The sequence below is a fragment of the Puntigrus tetrazona genome, chromosome 2 (genome assembly GCF_018831695.1).
Source record: "Puntigrus tetrazona isolate hp1 chromosome 2, ASM1883169v1, whole genome shotgun sequence".
Lineage (NCBI taxonomy): Eukaryota > Metazoa > Chordata > Actinopteri > Cypriniformes > Cyprinidae > Puntigrus > Puntigrus tetrazona.
The window spans coordinates 18,071,728-18,091,882 of record NC_056700.1 but is presented as its reverse complement, the minus strand read 5'-3'; the positions used below and the strand labels follow the sequence as shown (position 1 = coordinate 18,091,882).

Below are 20,155 nucleotides of genomic sequence, written 5' to 3'. Positions count from 1 at the left end.
ATGATGGAGAGGACAAGTAAGAGGAAAATCTGGTCACAAAAACTAAAACACTGGAGCCCTCTAAACACTTTTCCTACTTGATTATCCGGGTGTGTGTTCATTGCCCGAATCTCCAGGAAGTTGAAGGTTTGTTCCACCTGAGGTGAAAATGAGCATCTTGCTACATATGTCATGCTAAACCAGATTACTGCAGTGCTTTGAAACGGAGCAGACAGGTGGTGCGTAATTGCCTACCATACCTTGGTTGGTATCTTGGGGGCCATGAGGTACAGCCGCCATGTTGCCAAAACCTGAGAGACAAAAGAGAGGATGAAAGCTCCATAAATAAAGTGCAAGATTAAGTAAAAAGTGCAAGATAATGTTCGAAGATATGATGGTTTAGGTGTCTCTGGAGAACAGCCTGTTCAACTGAATCTAATGGACAGCAGACATTATATAAGTCATGAAGCAGTTTCTGAGGAACATTAACATTACAGAATTTTGTCTTCTGAACTTTTTACTCAAAAAGATAATACTACAGTACAACTGGTCTCTTGTTTGTTGAAATGTGAATAATGCAGTACAAATGTATTTTTATCCTATAAAGCCTACTGTATCAAATTTAAAAGATTAATTTTTTAAGGTCTCAAAGATATATCATGATGAAATCATGCCTTTTGCTGTCATTTTTAAGTGTAAAAGGTCACTTTTAGGTCAGAACTTTTTTTTACTGATTTTTATAAAGTAAATATAAGAACAACTTTTATAGTATTAGTAATATTTAAAATGAAAACTGGACTACATGAACTACTCATTTAATTTTCAATTAAATTGAATCTCATATTCACAAACTCTTCAGTCTTGGTCGGGGGCCACTAGAAGACCTGTACCTAACATAATATTTAGTCCCCATAGATCTGAACACACTCAGTTAAGGTATGACTATATTTAAACAGAGGTCATTACCATAGGACCAAGTTGACCAATTTATGCTCTAATAGTAACTTTATATAATCATGTCATGGTTCCGCATATAAACACAGAGTTAGAATAATCTTACATTTCAATCTCTAAACTTTCTTTATCATCTTTTAGTTTACTTCTAAGATTGAGACCATTGTCAGTTGCGCTGAGACATTTCAACCATGACTGTAAATATCACTTGCATTCATGTAGAACATTTTATTTTGCTATTGACCACACTGAGTGAACTGGAAGAAAGAACGGAAGAAAGAGAACAAATGCATCTTCTCTCAGTGAGATGTGGAAACAGATGCCTGTACTTTAATACAGCGTGTTTGTTTTGTCTGTATCTCAGAAGATCAAAGTGTCTGAGGTTGTTGTAGTCTTACAGTCTTAACAAAATTATAGAGAAAGTGTGTACACTGGGCATTTCTACAGGTGCTGTTGTTTATGGATTTTGCATGTGTACTGAAGTGAGGCGAACAGTGTTACAGACAGATGAGTAGGCGCAGAGAGGAAGGAATAAGGATTTGTGTGATGTCTGAGGATTACAGAAACATAAAAAGAAGGATTGTACTATATTTTGAGAGCGAGTGTGTATGTGTGTGTGTGTAAAATAGCATGGTAAAGTCTACAGAAGCCTCGTAATCTCATTCATAATTTAAAATCTTCATTAGCATACTTCATTTAGGCCTTTGTCACACCCCACACACCAATTTCATCACTGGATTTCAACAAAGCAGGCCAGGGCCCAAGGGCTGCAGGATGACTCAAAATCATTTAAATCAATATGCTATTACAAAAATCATTTATATTAATGATATATTATACAGGGGTCATTTGAATGCTAAGTAAACAGTGGGGGCCTTCGAGTCGAAAAGTTTGAGAACTACTGAACTAAACATCAAACAGTTGCCCTTTTTTCCCTCTCCAACATTCGTCTACTCATCTCTCGATGTTCTTTGTCTGATCGACTATGTATATTCTCAAATCCTCTCTTCAATTCAGCTCAAAAATTCCTGTTTCCTCTGATCCAGTGCGGCCCCCACAACCTAGGCCCCCTGGTTTCTTCATCCTCCTTCACTCTATTCTGTTTCTGCCCTGTCGCTTTCGATTCTTCAAGGCCTCCCTCCAATGTATTACTAATGGCACCCCACCAAGAAGAAGAAACAGAGAGATGGAGATCCCAGATTTCTCCTTAATAAAGACTTCGTATAGGCTTTGATGCCGTGTATTCGTATAGGGTTTAAAGCCAGCTTGGATTGGATGTTTGGTGCGTTTTGTTGAAAGGAAGTTCTCAACGCTTTGTCAGAGTTAACAGAGACACAACCATTGAGATGACATTTTAGAGAGTGCACCCCACCTCAAAATCCAATAATGGGTCAGGAAAACTTAGTTATATAAATACGCCCCTCAAGAAAGAGAGATGACGCGAGAGAGACAGATAGAGGAAGGAAAAGTCAGTTTGGCAACCAGAAAGCGTCGTCTACTCATCAAAGGCTTTACTATCAAAGGAAGCAGACACAAAAGATCGGCACGTAAACAGCCACATTAATTATTAAAGCCCGCTGGGGTGTTTGGACTTGACCGAGTTTGCATGGATGGATGGAAGAGGGGGAACCCCCCAATTAAGGAACGGATCAGAATACATCAAAGACTACCTAACACATTGCATGGGTGGGGACTGAGGCTGATCGCATGGTAATGAATGCAGCAGTTAAGCTACGACGCGCATTACTCACCCTGCTGTCGAACGCAGACGGAATACGCCATCCAGTATATAATGATATCAACATTAGTATTCATTATTGGATCCGAGCCCTGTTGAGCAAGCATTTTTGTGAGGAAAACTGCGGAAGACAGGCCCAAGCGAGGTCGGGTTTGTCTGCAACTACTCGTCCTCCGAGAAGGGGTCGGAGGTCAGGGGGTTTGACCGAGATGGCCACCCCCCTGCGTCCACTTGTTAAGGTGCGAAAAAAAAACACTTTCAACCTGCGATCGCAGATGTGGAAGGTAGACTTCAGGACAACTTCAGTCTGTGGCTTTCATAGACCATTCGAGCCTGAGGAGATCAGACTGGCTCAACACTTGCCCTGAAAATCATCCACCACCTCTCAGTACCAACTTCAAAGAATGAGAGATATGAGGATGTGTGTGTGTGTGTGAGTGTGTGTGTGAGGGAGAGGAGGTTTGTGTGTGCAGAAGGGAGAGGGTTTATATTAATCATACGATGTCAGGGATCTGGCTTGACACTTCAAACACGACCCATAATTCAAAGGGTGTTGGGGACACGTCAGAGCTGTGCCCAGGAGACTCGAAAAGAGCAGCAGATTGCTCCAAACATGCCCCTGTACATCTCTCCTCAGACACATCACACCGACTTGCTTGCACGCAGGTATCATTGCCTAAGACGGACCCATTTCGGCTGTCATCCTTTGTAGGTGAGAGGAAGAGCGTGGATCTACTCCCGCGTCTTAACTGTACTGAACTTAAGAAGCAGAGAGATGAGAGGAATAAAAAGTGAGAAAGGAGGATACAGAGAAGGACGGATCAGGGCTGAAATGCCGTGTGCTCCAGATTCACTGATGATTAAAAGTCTTGGAATCAAAGCAGCTCTGTAACTAAAGCCCAGAGTGAGCGAACAAGAGAGGAAATAAAAGAGAGATAGAAAGACAAAGACAGAGAGGAGGGGCTAAAGGCTTAAGACGGGGGGGAAGTATATTACTTATGTAGTTATCTGCATTGCATTCCTGCTCTTAATGAGTATTTTTGTCTTATATTTAGTTGAAGGGTTAGCTCAACCATTCATTTATTATTTACTCACCCTGGTGTTGCTATAATGCCTTATATACTGTCTTTTGGAACACAAAAGGAGAATAAAAAAGGCCTGTTTATGAGCGTCCTCATAATGGCAGTGAATAGTGACAAATATCAGGCTTTAAAAAAGACACAAGAGTATGACTGAATGGTCCCATTCACCAAGATGTGCTGATACAGTTTCATGAACACATGGTTGTACATGTAGGACCAAAAGCCAAGATTTGTGTTAAATAATTCATTACATTTCAGTTTGTTGTTCATCAAACCCTTGTATACTCCTAAAACACTTTTTCAAATTTAAGAGGGGATTGGAACTATGCCAGAATGAGTAAATAATCACAGAATTTTTAATTTCCAAGACTTCATATAAATATATCATAACAAAAAAATAAATAAAATATATCTGTTGTGACAACTCAGACTGTAATGTAAAAAACAATGGTAATGTATTTGGTCTTGGCAGAATAGATGCTTTGCTGCTTGCTGCTGCTGTGGCAGAGAAAGTACAGAGACTTGTTACTGCCAATACGTCCATATCATGCTGCTGTGAGCATGCAGGAAATATTGCTGCTGCACATTTAACACATGTGAATAAACCCATATAGCATACATGAATCACCTTGTAGAAGATTTATACAGGTGGAGCTGGGGAAGGTGGAGGGTTCTGAAGTGCGCTGCCAAGTTGCTACTGCAAACAAAAGCGAGGTATTTGAAGCAGGGAGCTCAATGGCTACTGATGCAGAAGAAAACCAGTCAGCTGTGCCATGTCATAATGATGTCATCCTCAAAATCAGTGCTTTTCAAAGAAATATAGCCTTAAAGCAAATTTACTTGAGAAGCAAAAGATATGTATAATAAGGTAATTTGACTTACCGCCTGAAATTATTAATTTAGATAACATTATTCATACTAACAAATGTTATGTTAGCAGCCACATACAGCACCGTTGTGCTATAGGCGTACTAGGACCTGTCCCAATCCCGCCCTCCTTATAAAAGGCAAAAACTTTTTTTTTGTTTTTAATTATTCTTAAAATATTTGATCAAAACTCTAATTTAGTTTTCCTAACATTGTTTGTGAGTGTGTGTGTGTGTTAGCTTCTTACGTCTAAATTGATTTTTCATCATCAGACTTCATTTCCTCCATATTTCTTGTAAACGGAGGCTCTAATATTTAATAAGCTGATAGTGGTCAGAACTTATCCTCATATAAAATAAAATCAACTAAGCCACTACATCAACATGTCTCTGCATGGGGTGGGGAACGGATTTTGGCAGCTGAATTGCTTGCCATTGGATTTTGTTCCTCCCATGTTTCTTACACAAGCAGGTTCTAATATTTATCAAACGGATGCTGGTTAAGATTCATACTTTCAAGCCACTACAAAAAAACATCTCATAGCATGGGGTGGTGAAACAGATTCATTTATTAATTTATTTTGGTATTATTTATTCATTTATTTGCTGCAGTACAAAAATAAATATGGATTAAAGACAAAATTGACTGATTTGAAGTTTTGCTTTCAACAGTATAAGAATTTATATAAGCCTGAATTTCAAGGCAACATTTATAATTCGAATGAAAATGTTTAGGCATACTGTACACTGTAAAACAGTAATGGCCTGTGCCCTCTCTTCTGAGTGCTCAATTCAAGTGCTGTCTTTCACAGTACGGCACATGATGAGTGGAATCCACTCAATACAGTATATTGTACAATTGTGCATCTCAAGTACATTTATCAGTTTAAAAGGTAATTTTCGGTATTTCGAAAATGCCCTCAGCTTTAGGTCATACTCTGCAGATAAACAAGCCAAAAGAGATCGTTTTCACACCATATCTACTTTATATACCTCACTCCATCTCTCTTCCTCTTAGGATGCGGATCTGCTTGTCTCTTGCATCACATTCGTCCAGACTGCAGTGCAATCCTCCATAGTCACTGCCTCTCAACATCTCCACAGGTTATCCGTGCACAGCACACTTTTCCTTAAGCACCTCATATCACATTACTCGTCTTTACCCTGCCACTACTTTCATAATGCAGCAGTTGTGCAACTCTAAAATGCTTCTTAGACCAGAGAAAGCGCATTACCCTAGCGGTGCGCACATAATCCTTGTTAGTTTTTATATTTAAAACATCTGATATGAACTTATCAGCACATTAAAGGATTATTCTGGGGTAAATACAAATACAAGCTACTAGCTGTAAACATTATATTGACAGTTTCGGTTATAATGGAGCTCTATGGTCCATTTCTAAAAATATGATGAAATAAGATTATAATAATAATAACATAATAATAATAATAACAGAGTGATGATAATAGTTTAGTATACAAATCATGAAACTAATTTTATTTTTAGTCATAAAAGGTATATTTTATGACAATACTTAAAAAAAAAAGAACATAAAGAGTAAAGGTTAAGGCCATAAAGCTGTAAAGTCATAATACTACAAGATTAGTCAAATAAAAAAATTAAGATAATAAAGTATCTTATAATAAGATAATCTATGTATATACATATACATATATATATATATATATATATATATATATATATATATATATATATATATATATATATATATATATATATATACACACACTCACACATACATTTTATATATATATATATATATATATATATATATATATATATATATATATATATATATATATATATATATATATAGTATATTTCTATGAGGTCATTCTTGTTAAATGTTTTAAATTAAAGGTGTATTTATTCTTGAAAATTGCAACTTAATTCTAAAATTTCAATTCTCTTAGTTTTTTGTATTTTCACCAAACCTTCTTGTAATATTTAGGTGCTGTGACTATTCTATCTCACAGTTCACATTTTATTGTTTTTCAACATTTTAAAAGACATTTTAAAAACATTTTGCAATTGTTGCTGCAAAACCAATATGCATTTTCCAAAAAGTAATTTTCTATTAAATACAATTAAAATGAAGGCATAAAACTGCACCCATAAGATTTGTTTTTAAATATATGCAATTAAAAGTCTAAATTAAATTATATAAGAATTGTAAATGTTGTTCTAAGTATTTTTAGATGATTTGCAAGTCATCACCAGCCCTGTCAACCGCCAAATAACAGTCATACACTTCAAAAATCCTGTGAGAAATATCCGAATGAAATCACTGCGTCTGAATTTAAGCATGCCACTAAGCCAGTCATTGCAGCTCGGAAGGTTCTGCATGGGTACGGTCCGGCACACAGGGTGGTGGTGCGGACAGCCTGGATCTGAGGAAGTCTTCACGTCACTCACTGTGGCGATCACAGCCTTTAATTGGCCTATTATTCCACAGGAGAGGAAAAACTGAAGCGACAGACCGAGATAAATAATTGAAGGGGAAGAAAAGGCGACATTTGGGGCTTCAAAACAAGCAAGCTCCTCTGTTGCCCACCCCCTTTGCAGCTCTCTCTCTCTCTCTCTCTCTCTCTCTCTCTCTCTCTGTTGCCCCCTCTTGTGAGCCTCTCCCTGGTGTGTTCTTGTTCACCAAGCCCAGCTTTTATCCCATCCCCTCTTCCAACATCACACTATCGCTCTCTCTGCTGTGGGTCCACAAAATTTATACTCTGTATGTGTGAGCGCACATAAGACTGTGTGATCTCTAAGTGAACGTGTACGAAAAAGTGTGTTTGAGTGATATTTTTTAGTGCCGTGCCCCAAGGCTTGAGCGGATGTCTTGCTGAGTGCTCTACACAGCTGTATCGGGGCCAGAGATGTGTGTGTGTGTTTGTGTGTATGTGTGTGTGTGCGTGTGTGTGTGTGTGGATGGATGGATGTGAGGATGAGGGTGTGTTTGTAAGCTGGTACAGTTGGCATCCCACCACACAAACACACACACAAAGCCCCTGGGGTAAAGGAGCAGCGAGTGACAGACCACAAGCAAATATCTCTGCACTGGATGTGTGTGTGTGTGTGTGTGTGTGTGTGTGTGTGTGTGTGTGTGTGTGTGTGTGTGTGTGTGTTTGTATACCCCCAAGCTCTCGTCATAGTGTCGGACTTACATTTAAATTTGTTTTGCTCTTTGGGCACAATTTCCAAACATCCACAATCATAAGCACATTAAACTACTGAAAGTACACACTTGACATCAATCTGACAGAACAGAGAAGCGAGCCTGAGTAAAGCATATAATGTGAAGAACAGAACAATGACAGAGAAAGAAAAAAGAGCTGTCTAAGACACAGCGGAGAGGGGGAAGGGTGAAGAAGACGCTAATATAAATGGACAGAGTCAGAATAAGGAAGAGAAACAAAGGCAGATTGGCAGGAGGGGTGAGGTTAAAGACATAGTTCACCCAAAACCGAAAATTCAGGCATTATTTACTTTTTTATTGTAGTCTGTATTCACTTATAATGAATGGAAAAGAGCAGCAGGAACATTCTGCTAAACGTTTCTTTCTGTGTTCCACAGAACTGACTGAACATTTGGGTGAACTTTCCTTTTTTTTCCTTTTTAAGTCCCCCTGCAGTCACTAATTTATCGCTTCAAACTTATCTTTGATAATGAAAATGACATACTTAAATATTTTTTTCTCTGAAAATCATTTCGTCAAGCCTTATAATGGCTCAAATATATAACTCTACACCCTTACCTCATTTTTATACACGGAACCTGTATTATTATATACATGCAAATTAGTTCCCGCCTCTACTCAGTCACTGCAACTCAGACTACCTGCTCCACATTCACTTGGCTAATAGAAGCAATAAAAACGCTACATAATGGCAGTTGGTAATATTGGATTAATGTATCTACATATGTTTGAACCAAACATCATCTACAAGTCAATTTATCAGAATAGTAATATGCTTTATGTATCGCTCGCTGCATAATCAGACACGTAACAGTAACTAATATCAGTAGCCTGTTCACAATCTCAAAGAGTTGCTTGCTTAAAATCAGCAAGCTTAGGTGGAAATCCTTTACCAGTGATGTGAAAAACGCCATCCCAGTCGACGAGTGTTTAAAAGCAGAAACAGGGATGGTTTCAAGCCACATTTATAGAGACTGCTACAATGCAGCTTTAAGGGGAACACGCTGAGCCGTGGTGTTAACCAAACAGTGTTAAAAATAGATTTTACCAGAAGGGGCATTTAATAAGATAAAATAAAACAAGATAATTTGAGTACACTTTGAAAAAAAATTCTTCACAATTTCACAGTTAATTCACTGTGTTAGATTCCACTTCTTATTATTTGAGAAATTTACTAGCTATATCTGAGCCAGAATTGTTTCTATATCAAGCGTAGTAAAGGAAGATCTCTCAGGGTTTGTGTCAACAACAGTCCATTGACACTCAGCAGGAAATGAGTTTGATTCCTCACCTAAGTCACCTCCCTCTCTCTGTATGTGTGTGTGTGTTTGTTTGAAAATCTGGATGATTAATTTATCTTTTGTGGCTCTAAACCCTGGCATTTCAAGTCTCCAGCTGCTTTCAATGGTCTTGAAGTGACTATCACACACACACACACACACACACACACACACACACAGGCATTCGTATGCCACCTTTACTCTCACCATCCTCCATCTCGCACACACTGCTTGTATAGAGTCGGTCAGTCCCTCGGACCCACCGAGACTCAATGGTCGCAGTAATGCTCGCAGCTCAGCAGGGGTCCAGTCTCCAACAATTTCTGTTTGTGTGTGTGCACCATCACGCGTACATTGCTTTTATCATTGATTCCACTGCCCATTCTCCAAATGGACTTGGCAAAAACAACCCAACCAGCAGGCAGTAAACACTGCACACACCATTACAGAGGAGGAAAGGTTAAAGTCTTAGGCTCATTGTTTTTGTTACTGCTGCATAATAGAAGCACAAAATAAAGGCACAGACTGGATGCACGCGTTTACCCGGTGCTGATGGGTTTTTAAAGGACTACTTCACTCAAAATAAAAATTTGGCCATAATTTCAAAACTCATCCTCGTGTTGTTCTAAACCTGGGTGACTTTCTTTAGTGGAACACTGTTGCAGAAGCTTTCAGCCTGCAGTAAACACCAGGCTGCATCAGTTAAGGGCTGAATGGTCTGAATGAGTCATTCACGAATCAAACTAATTCAGTTTTTGAGTTCAACACACTGACTCAATGATCCAGTCACAGCTAACTAGAAGTACAGATAATCAGTAAAGGACTTTTCACATTTCTTGAAATTGCGTTGTCTGTTTATGTCTTAGTAAAAAGTAAGAAAGATCTCTATGGCTCTTTTATGGTGTTTTTGCATTCTCTATTTAGCCCTGAAAGCTTCAGAACCCTTTGTGATTATATTATAAGAATTATACTGAAATGTAATCTATGAAATACACATATTTTGCCCTATATCGAGAGTGATATTGCCATATATAATACATGATCAATATAAAGGTTTTTTTTTTACATAAAATGTTTATATGTAGACTATAATAATACCTAAATGATGATATATGCTGTTATTTGTATTAACAATTAATTCTCCTCTTTCATGTACATGGCAAGTCCAAAAATTAGTCACACATACATAAACGCAAATATACAAGAAGCATATATAAGCTGTACTTTTCAGAACATACGAACCGTTAAATGCAGCTAAATATGGAAGTTAAATGCAGTGCCTTACCAGAATCCGATCTTCTGATTTGCCACTCTTGTTCTCTACTTTGATAGCTCTCACCAACTTGATTGATGTCTTGTCGATAACTCGTCTGATGCTCTCTGCAAAATAGAAAGGCGATGCATTAACGGCAGGAGAAGCACTCTATCTATCTCTGACATATTTTCACTGCACGCAGGGTTAGAAAATGACTGCTTTATACCCATATGCTTTATTTTTACACCTTGTCTGCTCGTGTAGGTGGTCTTTCTGCATGCATACTGTACATAGCAACACAAATAAAAAGCACTTCAAGATGTGCTTTAAAGCAAAAGCAGACCATAAATTATTTTTATCCGGCTTCGCACACACTGTATATGACACTTTTGATCTAATTCCCGGAATATGCGTTTTACACTTTTACCAAGAGGAAAGACTCAGGGAGGGAACAGAAAGGCAGAGCGAGCAGAAGAAGGAATAACAGAAGAAAGAGAGAGAGGGAGAGAAGGATCAGAGCGAGACAAACAGTTAATGCAGTCGCAATCAACTTTAATCTGTGTAAGACCCAATCACGGGATACTAGGCTTTCTGACTGACACTAAGAACAGCAAAGGGCCAAACTAGAGCACATGTTTCCATTACAGCGAGTCACGGGGGGATAAATAAATGGGTAAATGGGGTAGGGATATGTAAATGTGCACAAAGAGAAGATGTAAAAAGAAAAAACAAATGGAATAAGTGATGGAGTGAGATTTAGATGCAAAAAGTGGTCACTGAGAGAAAGAGAGATGAAGAGAGAGAGAGAGAGAGAGACCACACATTTTAGATTCTGTTCCCCTTTTTATTAGGGGAAACTAAAGGCTGTTGTTTTCTAGCAGCACAGAACGTCCTCCATCACTGTCCTTCATATTGTAGTAGGTGATCTGTCATACTCACTATTGCCCCATTACTAAAGCTTTGCTAACCATTATTTTCAAATCTAGTCTTATTTTTCATTTTGAATTAATGTTTTTTTTGTAAAACATGCTTACTGTTCATTTCTTATTTTACTCTTATGTTACTGTTTACTTTAGCTGATTGCATACCATTGTGAAATGCAAGATTCTGACCGATCAAATATTTATCATGCAATAACTTAAATGTGCATCTGCCCTACACTATACCAGTTTCATGTTTCTCGCATCTCTCTATAGTCTCTTCCTTCTCACATAATCCAATAATTGCAGCTCAAATCAATAATATACATGCGTTTATATATTTATTTACCAGGCAGGCATTAAATAAGCTTGGTGTTGAGGTGGGTTTATTTCAGTGAAGACCAAATGACTGTACATTTTCACATCAAGAATTTAGGTTAAAAAATTGTATAGCATATTGATATTGAGATGTTCATTTTTTAAAGCAGCATAATTGATCTGAATTTACAGTGCAGCACGTATAAGAAAGTATATTTCATTGGTTCTGACTGTTCACCATTTCTGGCTTTTCAGCTTTTCCATAAGTAAAAATAATATTAATACACAATCCTATCTGAGCTATTAGAATCTGCAGATTACTGCAAAAGTGCTGATAATGATACAGATGGCACAATGGAAGGCCACACGATGACTCACAATTCATCAAAATTCGCCTCTCCGGTGACCAGTAATAGAATAAAGAGTGTCACCCACACAAACATAATCACAAACACAGAAAATGACAGAATAATGCAATAAACATGCACTAAATAACTTAAAATAAACAGTTCATGAACATAGCATTATAATATCAGAAATATTCGTTTTCGGAATAAATTCAAACTATATAGTGCCACTTTCCCCATACATTCTAAGTTGATTATACTTATAAAAGCTCTAAACTTTAAAACATTTTACCCAGAGCCATCGTCAGGGAAAGACAAATGGGATCACTGTCAAGGGCCCAAAAGCAATGGGAGCAATGGGTCCCCTAGCTTACTAGGCCCAATAATTTGGTCCTGTGCCCTGTGAACTAAAGTGACAACCCTGATATTATCATTAAGGTGTAAATTATATGTAAATTATAAGACAATCAAAAAAAATAATAATGTTACAGAAAGATAATGTGTTGCCTTACACTACCTATACATGTCTATATATGTGACTCACAAAACCAGTCATAAGTACCACTGGTATATTTGTAGCAATAGCAAACAATACATAAATTATTGAGTTTTCTTCTATGTCAAAAATCATTAGGATATTAAGTAAAGATCATGTTCCATTATTATTTTTTTTGCAAATGTCCTCCAGTAAATACATCAAAATGTAATTTTGGATTAGTAATATGCATTAGCATGCAACTTTAAAGGCTAATTTCCAGATTTTCAAATCAAGTTCTATTTCGGCCAAATATCGTCCTGTCCTAATAAACCATACATCAGTGGAAAGCTTACTTAAATCTCATTTTCAATGAGTGACCCTTATGACTGGTTTTGTGGTTCAGAGTCCCATGCGTGTGTGATGGTGTACATGGTATATGGATAAACCGACCAGTTAACAAGTTATCATTTCTAGCATTGCTTCTCCCGCTGCACTAAATGGAAATTGAAATAGAGAGCGAGCGCCTGGGAGCAGGACAGTAAATACTGGGTTAGTAATAGGGATTAATTACCAAAGCAAGATAATAATGTGTGAAGGTAATTAACAGTGAGAGCGCTCCAAATGTCAAACTGCTAGTGTGTGTTCAGTGTGTCATTGTATGTGTCAGTAAGTGTGAAGACGCATCACCATGCGCAAAGATGACGGCCTCTATGATGAGTGTGTGTTCCATCAGCCCCGAAGACACACACATGATGAATGTGACTGAAGTGTATCAGCCTCTCTGTGAACTTGCGTCAGCAGCGACAAGCAAATGTGTAAAGAACTCAAAGTAACTCATATCTGAGACACATCAAAGAGAGAACAGCATCATGCGCGCGCGCGCGCGTACGCACGCACAACTACACACACACTGCAGGCGAACGCAACAGACACACACACACACAGGAAAGCAACTGATCGATTTGCACGAATTTAGTCTTCTGAAGATGGACACGGAGTGACCGTCATTAAGACGACCATAAGCTCACCCGCGAAATGAATGATTCCCCCGTTAATCACGCGCGATCTGCATGACAAATCATTACATCTCCACGAATCTGCCCCCTTATCAAACATTCAGCGCTGCGAGGATTTCAAACCACTAAAACACAAAGCGCCGGCCGCGAGCGGGGACGCGCTTAACAAATCCCACGGTGCGCGTGTCGAATGTCGGATAGGAAGAAGAAAAAGAGCGATTGGATTTAATCACCTGTCATTTCCCGACTCACGGTGAGAAAAGCAGTCGCGACGGTGTCTTTGGATGCCATGACGTCCAGCGCCCTCTCCTCTTCCTTTCCTTATCAAGCGAGAGCAGCTATAATGCTCGCTCTCCCTCAGCCAATGCCTATAAACATATCATACTGAAGAGAGCCAGAGAGGGGAGGAGGAGGAGGGCATGAGAGAGGACTTCACACACAAGTGTGCATATATCTATGTAAAGCGAAGAATTAATATGAAAACTTGATTCCAGTTCCTTTTATCTTTTGACTATTAATAATAATAATAATAATAATAATTATTATTATTATTAATAATATGACGTGCATTAGATAGATAGATAGATAGATAGATAGATAGATAGATAGATAGATATTGCATTTTAAAAACACAATTAAAAAATATATATATTTCAATAACGAAATAAAATACCACTTAAGTGTACTTTCAGCACTGTTTATTGACACACTTCCGTACTTTTTTTTACAAAGTGCACTTTGTAATAATGTCAAATTAAAAGTTTTACTTTACAGTACAATTCAAATCACCATGTTGCCACGCTTTAAAGAAGTAGACTTATTTCGAGGGTTGACTAACACATTAAGTATATTGATTATAATTAAGTTTCTGTCATATTAAACTTAAAGATAATACATTTGTTGATCCTAGCTCAACATTACTGCCCAGAAACACATTTTCTTCTATTAGCTTTGAGGGTAACAAACATGTAAGTGTTCAAAAGTGTTCACTTTTTGACAAAATTCACTTTTAGCAAAATAGCACTTTTAAATTGGAAAACAGGCAGGAAAAAAAATGCATGACTCTTGCACTGCTCATATTTTTGTCAAATGCTCCCCCAAGACCACTTACAACTGACTAGCCTATAGAGCTATTAATTAAAACAAAAACAAAAAACAGTAACAAATATGTCTCAGCCAAACCTCTCTATTCAACAGGAAATGCATCAGCGCGAGAGAAGAAACTGTATCATACAACAACTTACTCCAACAGCATCAAGAGAGTCATGCACCTTGTTAGCAGTAAGAGTGACAGACCTCAGCATCTGCCTGCTGGGTAATTGCTAGGAGGTGTTTGCGCCTAGCGTTTCGAGTCTATACTGTGACTCAGTGTTTAAAAATGGGTATTTATAGAGACTAGTGTCAGTGTCCTTGGCAGTGAGAGAAACGCTTTCTTTCATAATAGAGTATTTTAAAATCCCTGTCACTCATAAAAGGATAATACGGGCAGAAAATGATGTCTGTGATTGGACAGAACTGTAAATGGGCTCCCTAAGGACCATGGCACACTTTCTCTCTCTCTCTCTCTTCTCGCTATTAGTGCCTATCCTTCTCTCGGCACACATTTCCTGTGCTTCTCTGTAGCTCTGGCGTTGCTTGCTCTGTTGAAACCATGTCTGCCCTACACTTACCCCTAGGCTGGTTTTGTGTTTGGAAGGGTGGGTAGCAGGGGGAAGGGCAGGAGGCAACTGGCTTTGGTGCTGTCCCTTGTGCCGACCCTCCGGCCCTCTGTATATATCTGCTCAATGAGAGGATGCGTGTGTGCGCGCGCGAGTATGTGCATTTGTGTGGTTCAAGGGAGAAAAGAGACCATGTATGTCTAACACTCTTGGAACAGTAGAAGAACGAAGTGTGCCTGAAGGGCGCATGACAGGAGAGACAGACTAATGCATAACGGAGAAATAAAATATAGACAGATAGCGCGAACGGGAACAGGCATAGCACGTGAATGCGGCAGGAGGATTAGTAAGGATGACGGATTTCCATTGAGATCATCAGATGTGAAATAGGTAAGCGCCTGAAACAAATTAGCATAAGGAGACGTGCATTCATTTCATAAATATTCAGATGATGTTAAAAATAGAGATTTTGCATATCACTATTGATACAGTATATAAAAATCAAACGTTCAATAAACATGCAATGATTCATATAATGCTAAAACACGGATTATTTTGCCTCTGTGGTTATTCTCTGCTAAACTTGAGCTGCTCGTAATTACAGATGCTGATATAAAAAGACTGAATTCAAAACTTATCTAGTGCTGCCACCAAGTGTCTTTATGCAAAAACCACATCCTTCCTCTAAATCCTACTGAATTAGTTTGAGAATATGATGCATTTCATTGCAGCTGTAGGTGCAAACACTACAGCTTAAAAAAAATTAAATGGAGAAGAAACTGATGTCTCTTTTTTCACTGGATCGCAAAGTCTCACGTAGGAACCATTCCCAGCCAGCCCAAACCCAGGATAAACAGGTTCTTTAAAAACAGTGTTGTGTTTGTAAATGAGACTCATGTTGTCAGACACATTGTAAAATGCCAGGATTCCAGCCCTGTAATCCAAATACACTCCTATTTTGGAGCAATATGACGGAAACTTTGTAAATGTTATCTCATTGTCATGCCAAAATTCTATTTGGGCATGTTTACAGCGTAGTCCCCATGACTGGTCATTTCTCCCAAAGAGTGTACGCTGCTTGCCCTTTCTACAGATCCCTTGGTAGGATACAGCAACGCAGATCCAAGTACCCCCGCCAATCTCCACTTCCCAATATTTAGGGGACCCTCTCAGACCTTCTTTGCACAGGATCTGCACCCTGCAGTTAAATCTCTGAGTGTGTTCAGGATAGTCCTGAAGCAGGTGCGAGGCCTTCACTTCCTTGTTCTCATTTCTTAAGATCAGACTTTTATGTGCGGAGTTGGTATTGAAAGTGAGTTTCGATGCAACTGAGGTAAATAGATGGACATGTGAAAATATGCAATATTAGTACACCAAACATAAAGGAGTATGCTGCATTACTTAATCAGAAAATAAATGCTTTTTATTGAAACTTACACTTTAGAAACTCCTTTTGTGTCTCTGGTGGTGGTAATCTTAGGATTTTAGTGTTTGCCACTGCAAAGAAAAAAGTTAAAGTGTTGAAACTTGTGTCATTAATTACTTACACCTATGTCGTTCCAAACCAGTAAAAGCTTTGTTTGTTTTCTGAATACAAGATATTTTGGATGAAAACATGGAGGCATGTGACTGTCCCATTAACTGCCACGTAAATACCACAGAAAAGTCTGTCACAAGTTTCCCGGTTTTCATCCAAAAATATCTTCAAATTGTGTACAAATACTGGTTTGGAATGACACGGGAAAGTGATTAATCACAAAACTTTAATTTTAGGGTGAAGTAACCCTTTAAGGTGATTTGCAGACATAGGCTGCGTTCACACAGCAGCAGAATAAGGTTGTCAGTCCTGTTTTTGAATCCTTAATTCGGTTACGTTCACACACAGTTCGGTTATTTACGGGTGTGGCACAGCATTCAACGGCGTTCCCGGAGCACAGGTGCTGTGTGAACGGAACGGGTCTGGAGTTGAGAGCAGCTTTGCCGCACAAAAGCACGTCTACCGTGTGTTATGTGTGTTTTGGGTAACTTACCGTAAAGGAGAAATAAGCTGAGTGTGATCCTAAAGTTTTATCCCGTCAGTTTTCCACCAGAGCCGCTCCCGTCAGTTTTGTGTTCAAATGCTCCCGTCAGTTTTGTGTTCAAATGCTCAGCTCTCCACCCAAATTTAAAGCTGCTGCAGGTTAATAAAGGTTTGAAGAAAGAACTCTTGTCTTGTCTTGACATTAAGTGATAAGACTTTCAGTTTTACGGACGTCGCCATCTTTGATTTTACTTCGGCACATAACAATTAACTGCTGTGTGAATGAGACATTTCGAGACTCCCACATGTAAATAAAATAGGGTGTTCAACACAGGACTGACAACCGTATTCTGCTGCTGTATGAAAACAGCCATGGTTCTTCTCAAAGGATTTGTTCGCTTCCATAATAAAAATATTTTATTCATCCAAGATGTTCATGTCTTTCTTTCTTCGTTTAAAAAGAAATGAGAAGGAGTTTTTCGGTCTGCCCTACCTTTTTTTAACTGAAGTACTAAAGAATAAAGAACTAACCAACCAGATAACATAAGGTGTGAAGTCATACTTGCGCGAAAATTACAGAAAAACATCCTGGACTGAAGAAAGAAAAACACAAACATTGGGGTGAGTAAATTATCACAAAATTAAACAACTTTAATTGAAAGGCTGATTACTAGTGAGGCTGTGTCCTTCTGAGGCTTTCAGGCTTTCAGTCCTTCTCGGCATTAAACACTAGAATGTATCCTTTCAAATGAGAAGTACCCATAATATAATCATGAAATATATTTAAATGAAAACTTTTACTAACCTTTTCTGGAAATCATTAATAAACTCAACTTGCTGGTTGTGTTTAGCTTTTCTATTAGTTCATTAACCGCCATGGAATCCCGCTCAAAAGAATTGTATGGATGCACAAGGAAGACGAATGGTTTTTTATACTCAATCAGTGAGGGCAGAGACACGGTGCGCTGTAGAGAGAAATACATAAAACACACCTTGAATGTGACTTAAGATTTTACTAGACAATTTAACATCAATTTCTGTTTCACATCCATTTTCAATCACTGTACCTCTAGAAATTGAACATCAGTGCTTGAATGAGAGAGCAGCTGCAGGCGTTGTAGATCAGCATCTAAGGTCCTCATATTGCTGATCTCCTTCTGTAGAGTCTTTATGAATCCTTCCACTTCCTTCACTGCAAAATTTGTCTGTCCTTGGATCAGCTCTTTCACTTTGCTTTGATTGTCCTTTATAGACTGGATCAACTCTGTGAAGTTCTTTTCATTTTTCTCCAGTGCCTTAATTGCTGAAGCCTAATAATGAAGAGAGAGCAGAGTCTTTAGCTATGCAAGCAAATACAATACCATTAAAAATGAAGACTGTTACAGTTTCAAAGCGAACATAAATGCTCTCTAACCTTGAAAAGCTCCACAGCTTGTCTCAGTTCTTGCACATCTTTCTCCTTAGTTTCAATTATGTCAATGGCCCGCTTCTGCAGCTCCCCCAACTTAATCTTAAATGATTAGTTTAGTTCAATTGCAGCTCAGCTAAGTAGTACAATTCTAGTGTTTTTAAGCCTTTTAACACTTTTATTGGCACTGATTGTACAGGGAAAAAAATGACATGGACCAAAGTCAGGTTCATTCCACCCACATAAGTAATGTGTCGAGCATGTGTGCTAACCACTGATAATAGGCTGGCAGCTGGCCATTTTTGGATAATCAGTCTCACTTAGTAAATATGTCTGACTGTCAAGTTCCAAAATCTAACAGAAATCAGCATGAGCCTATATCACGTTATTATGAGTTTCTAAATTAAACACCAAACATGTTTTTGAAAATAATGTTGTAACAATATTTTACAGTTTTACAGATCTTACTGTGTTTACACAGTTTTTAAACAATCAAATCCCTATCTCTGTGAATTCATGTAAATATTCTGGGTGTGGTTTAATCTGTGGAATCCAGTGAACCCAACAGGCTAATCAATACTATTAATTTTTAAATGGAAAGTTAAGAGAAATATCCATTATATATCATTTGTTTTTCTTTTTTGTTGTTTAGCTAAGGCAACCGACTATGAATCATCCATTACAAAATATTGCATTATAGCACTCACTAGTCACGCCACTCTCCAATTAAAGTAGCTTTCACTATAAACCAACATCAGCGTATCACTACTAAACCCTGAGCCCTGGTCCAGACTTCAAAAAATTATATTTTGCATTACAAATCACATTTCTGACCTGTTTATTGGCCACTTCCTCTTCCACAGGGATGGCAACGTGACCTCTGTGTTTATCAGTAATGCACAGGTGACAGATGCACACCTGGTCTGTGCGGCAGAACACAAACAGCTTTTTGCCATGATCAGGGCAGATATTCTCCCGCACCACTGCATTCAGCTCCATAAGCCTGTGCCTCTTTCCCACATGCAAAGAGTTATGAATGGAAAGATGATGCTCACAGTATGATTCCTCACACTCAATACAAGTCTGTTCGGCTTTGCGCTTCTTTCCGATGCATGCATGGCACTCGACATCTGTGGATCCACTTGAATGAAGAGCTGGAGCTGTTTCCTCCATGATTGTGGATGTGCTGGCACTGGCAGTACTTGACTGAGTTTCGTTTCCTTGTAAGTATGATTATGGCACTGGCAATGCGGAATTTAAATTTTAAGGATATGGGTGTGGTTTCAACCCGGGAGCCAGATAGGAATGACTCATAGCACTACTACTGACAAAACCAATGAAAGAAGCAAAACACTATCCTTTTTCAATGAATAAATCTAATCTAAGACTCAAATTAACACATACACACATGACAAAAACTCTCATTTTCCCATATGCTCAGGGAATGAAGACGACAAGACGATATTTCAGTTTCTAATCAATATTGTTTTTTGGAATATGTGACATATTTGCTTATAAATTAATGTGGTTTGTTATTTACTTTAGTTGAACTGCCCTTAAGCCAAACAACATTTAATTACAGGACTTCAAACATGCTGGTGAAACCCAAGGACAATATAGG

The 20,155-nt window shown here is 38.3% G+C and overlaps 2 protein-coding genes across 9 annotated transcripts in view; both read right to left on the bottom strand.

Annotated features, from left to right (window-relative positions):
* carmil3 (capping protein regulator and myosin 1 linker 3) overlaps positions 1–13,837 on the bottom strand; it is a 49,571-nt gene extending 35,734 nt beyond the window's left edge. For 4 of the 6 annotated variants that reach the window (XM_043223993.1, XM_043224009.1, XM_043224024.1 and 1 more), the window contains exons 1-4: positions 13,461–13,571; positions 10,400–10,494; positions 240–290; positions 78–137 (exon numbers count right to left, since the gene is read on the bottom strand). In XM_043223993.1, coding sequence (XP_043079928.1) covers positions 78–137; positions 240–290; positions 10,400–10,494; positions 13,461–13,548 — 294 coding nt within the window. In that variant the 5' untranslated portion in view covers positions 13,549–13,571. Of the gene's footprint in view, positions 1–77; positions 138–239; positions 291–10,399; positions 10,495–13,460; positions 13,572–13,681 lie in introns of those variants that run through there. The other 2 variants (XM_043224002.1, XM_043224017.1) reach the window with 1 other exon arrangement.
* A 292-nt stretch (positions 13,838–14,129) lies between these two features.
* On the bottom strand, positions 14,130–19,744 carry LOC122355588 (tripartite motif-containing protein 16). Of its 3 annotated transcripts, XM_043254082.1 has the most exons (7): positions 19,590–19,744; positions 19,369–19,457; positions 18,541–18,636; positions 18,194–18,436; positions 17,932–18,091; positions 16,544–16,603; positions 14,130–16,434 (listed from the first exon to the last, which is right to left on the bottom strand). In XM_043254082.1, the coding sequence occupies exons 1-7, from the start codon at positions 19,705–19,707 to the stop codon at positions 15,860–15,862; spliced, it is 1,341 nt and encodes a 446-aa protein (XP_043110017.1). In that variant the 5' UTR covers positions 19,708–19,744; the 3' UTR covers positions 14,130–15,859. The 3 variants fall into 3 exon arrangements, with proteins under 3 accessions (XP_043110017.1, XP_043110000.1, XP_043110008.1); XM_043254065.1 differs by having other exon boundaries at positions 19,369–19,744; XM_043254073.1 differs by lacking the exon at positions 18,541–18,636 and having other exon boundaries at positions 19,369–19,744.
* Between the last annotated feature and the right edge of the window lie 411 nt (positions 19,745–20,155).

What these genes read in the sequence shown, in the direction of transcription:
- LOC122355588 (XM_043254065.1), bottom strand. Translation starts at nt 19,707, where the DNA reads ATGGAGGAAACAGCTCCAGCTCTTCATTCAAGTGGATCCACAGATGTC. An exon ending in ATTAATGATTTCCAGAAAAG is followed by an intron (nt 16,604 to 17,931) that starts GTTAGTAAAAGT and finishes TTTTCTTTGCAG; the next exon opens with TGGCAAACACTAAAATCCTA. An exon ending in ACAAAAGGAGTTTCTAAAGT is followed by an intron (nt 16,435 to 16,543) that starts GTAAGTTTCAAT and finishes TATTTACCTCAG; the next exon opens with TTGCATCGAAACTCACTTTC.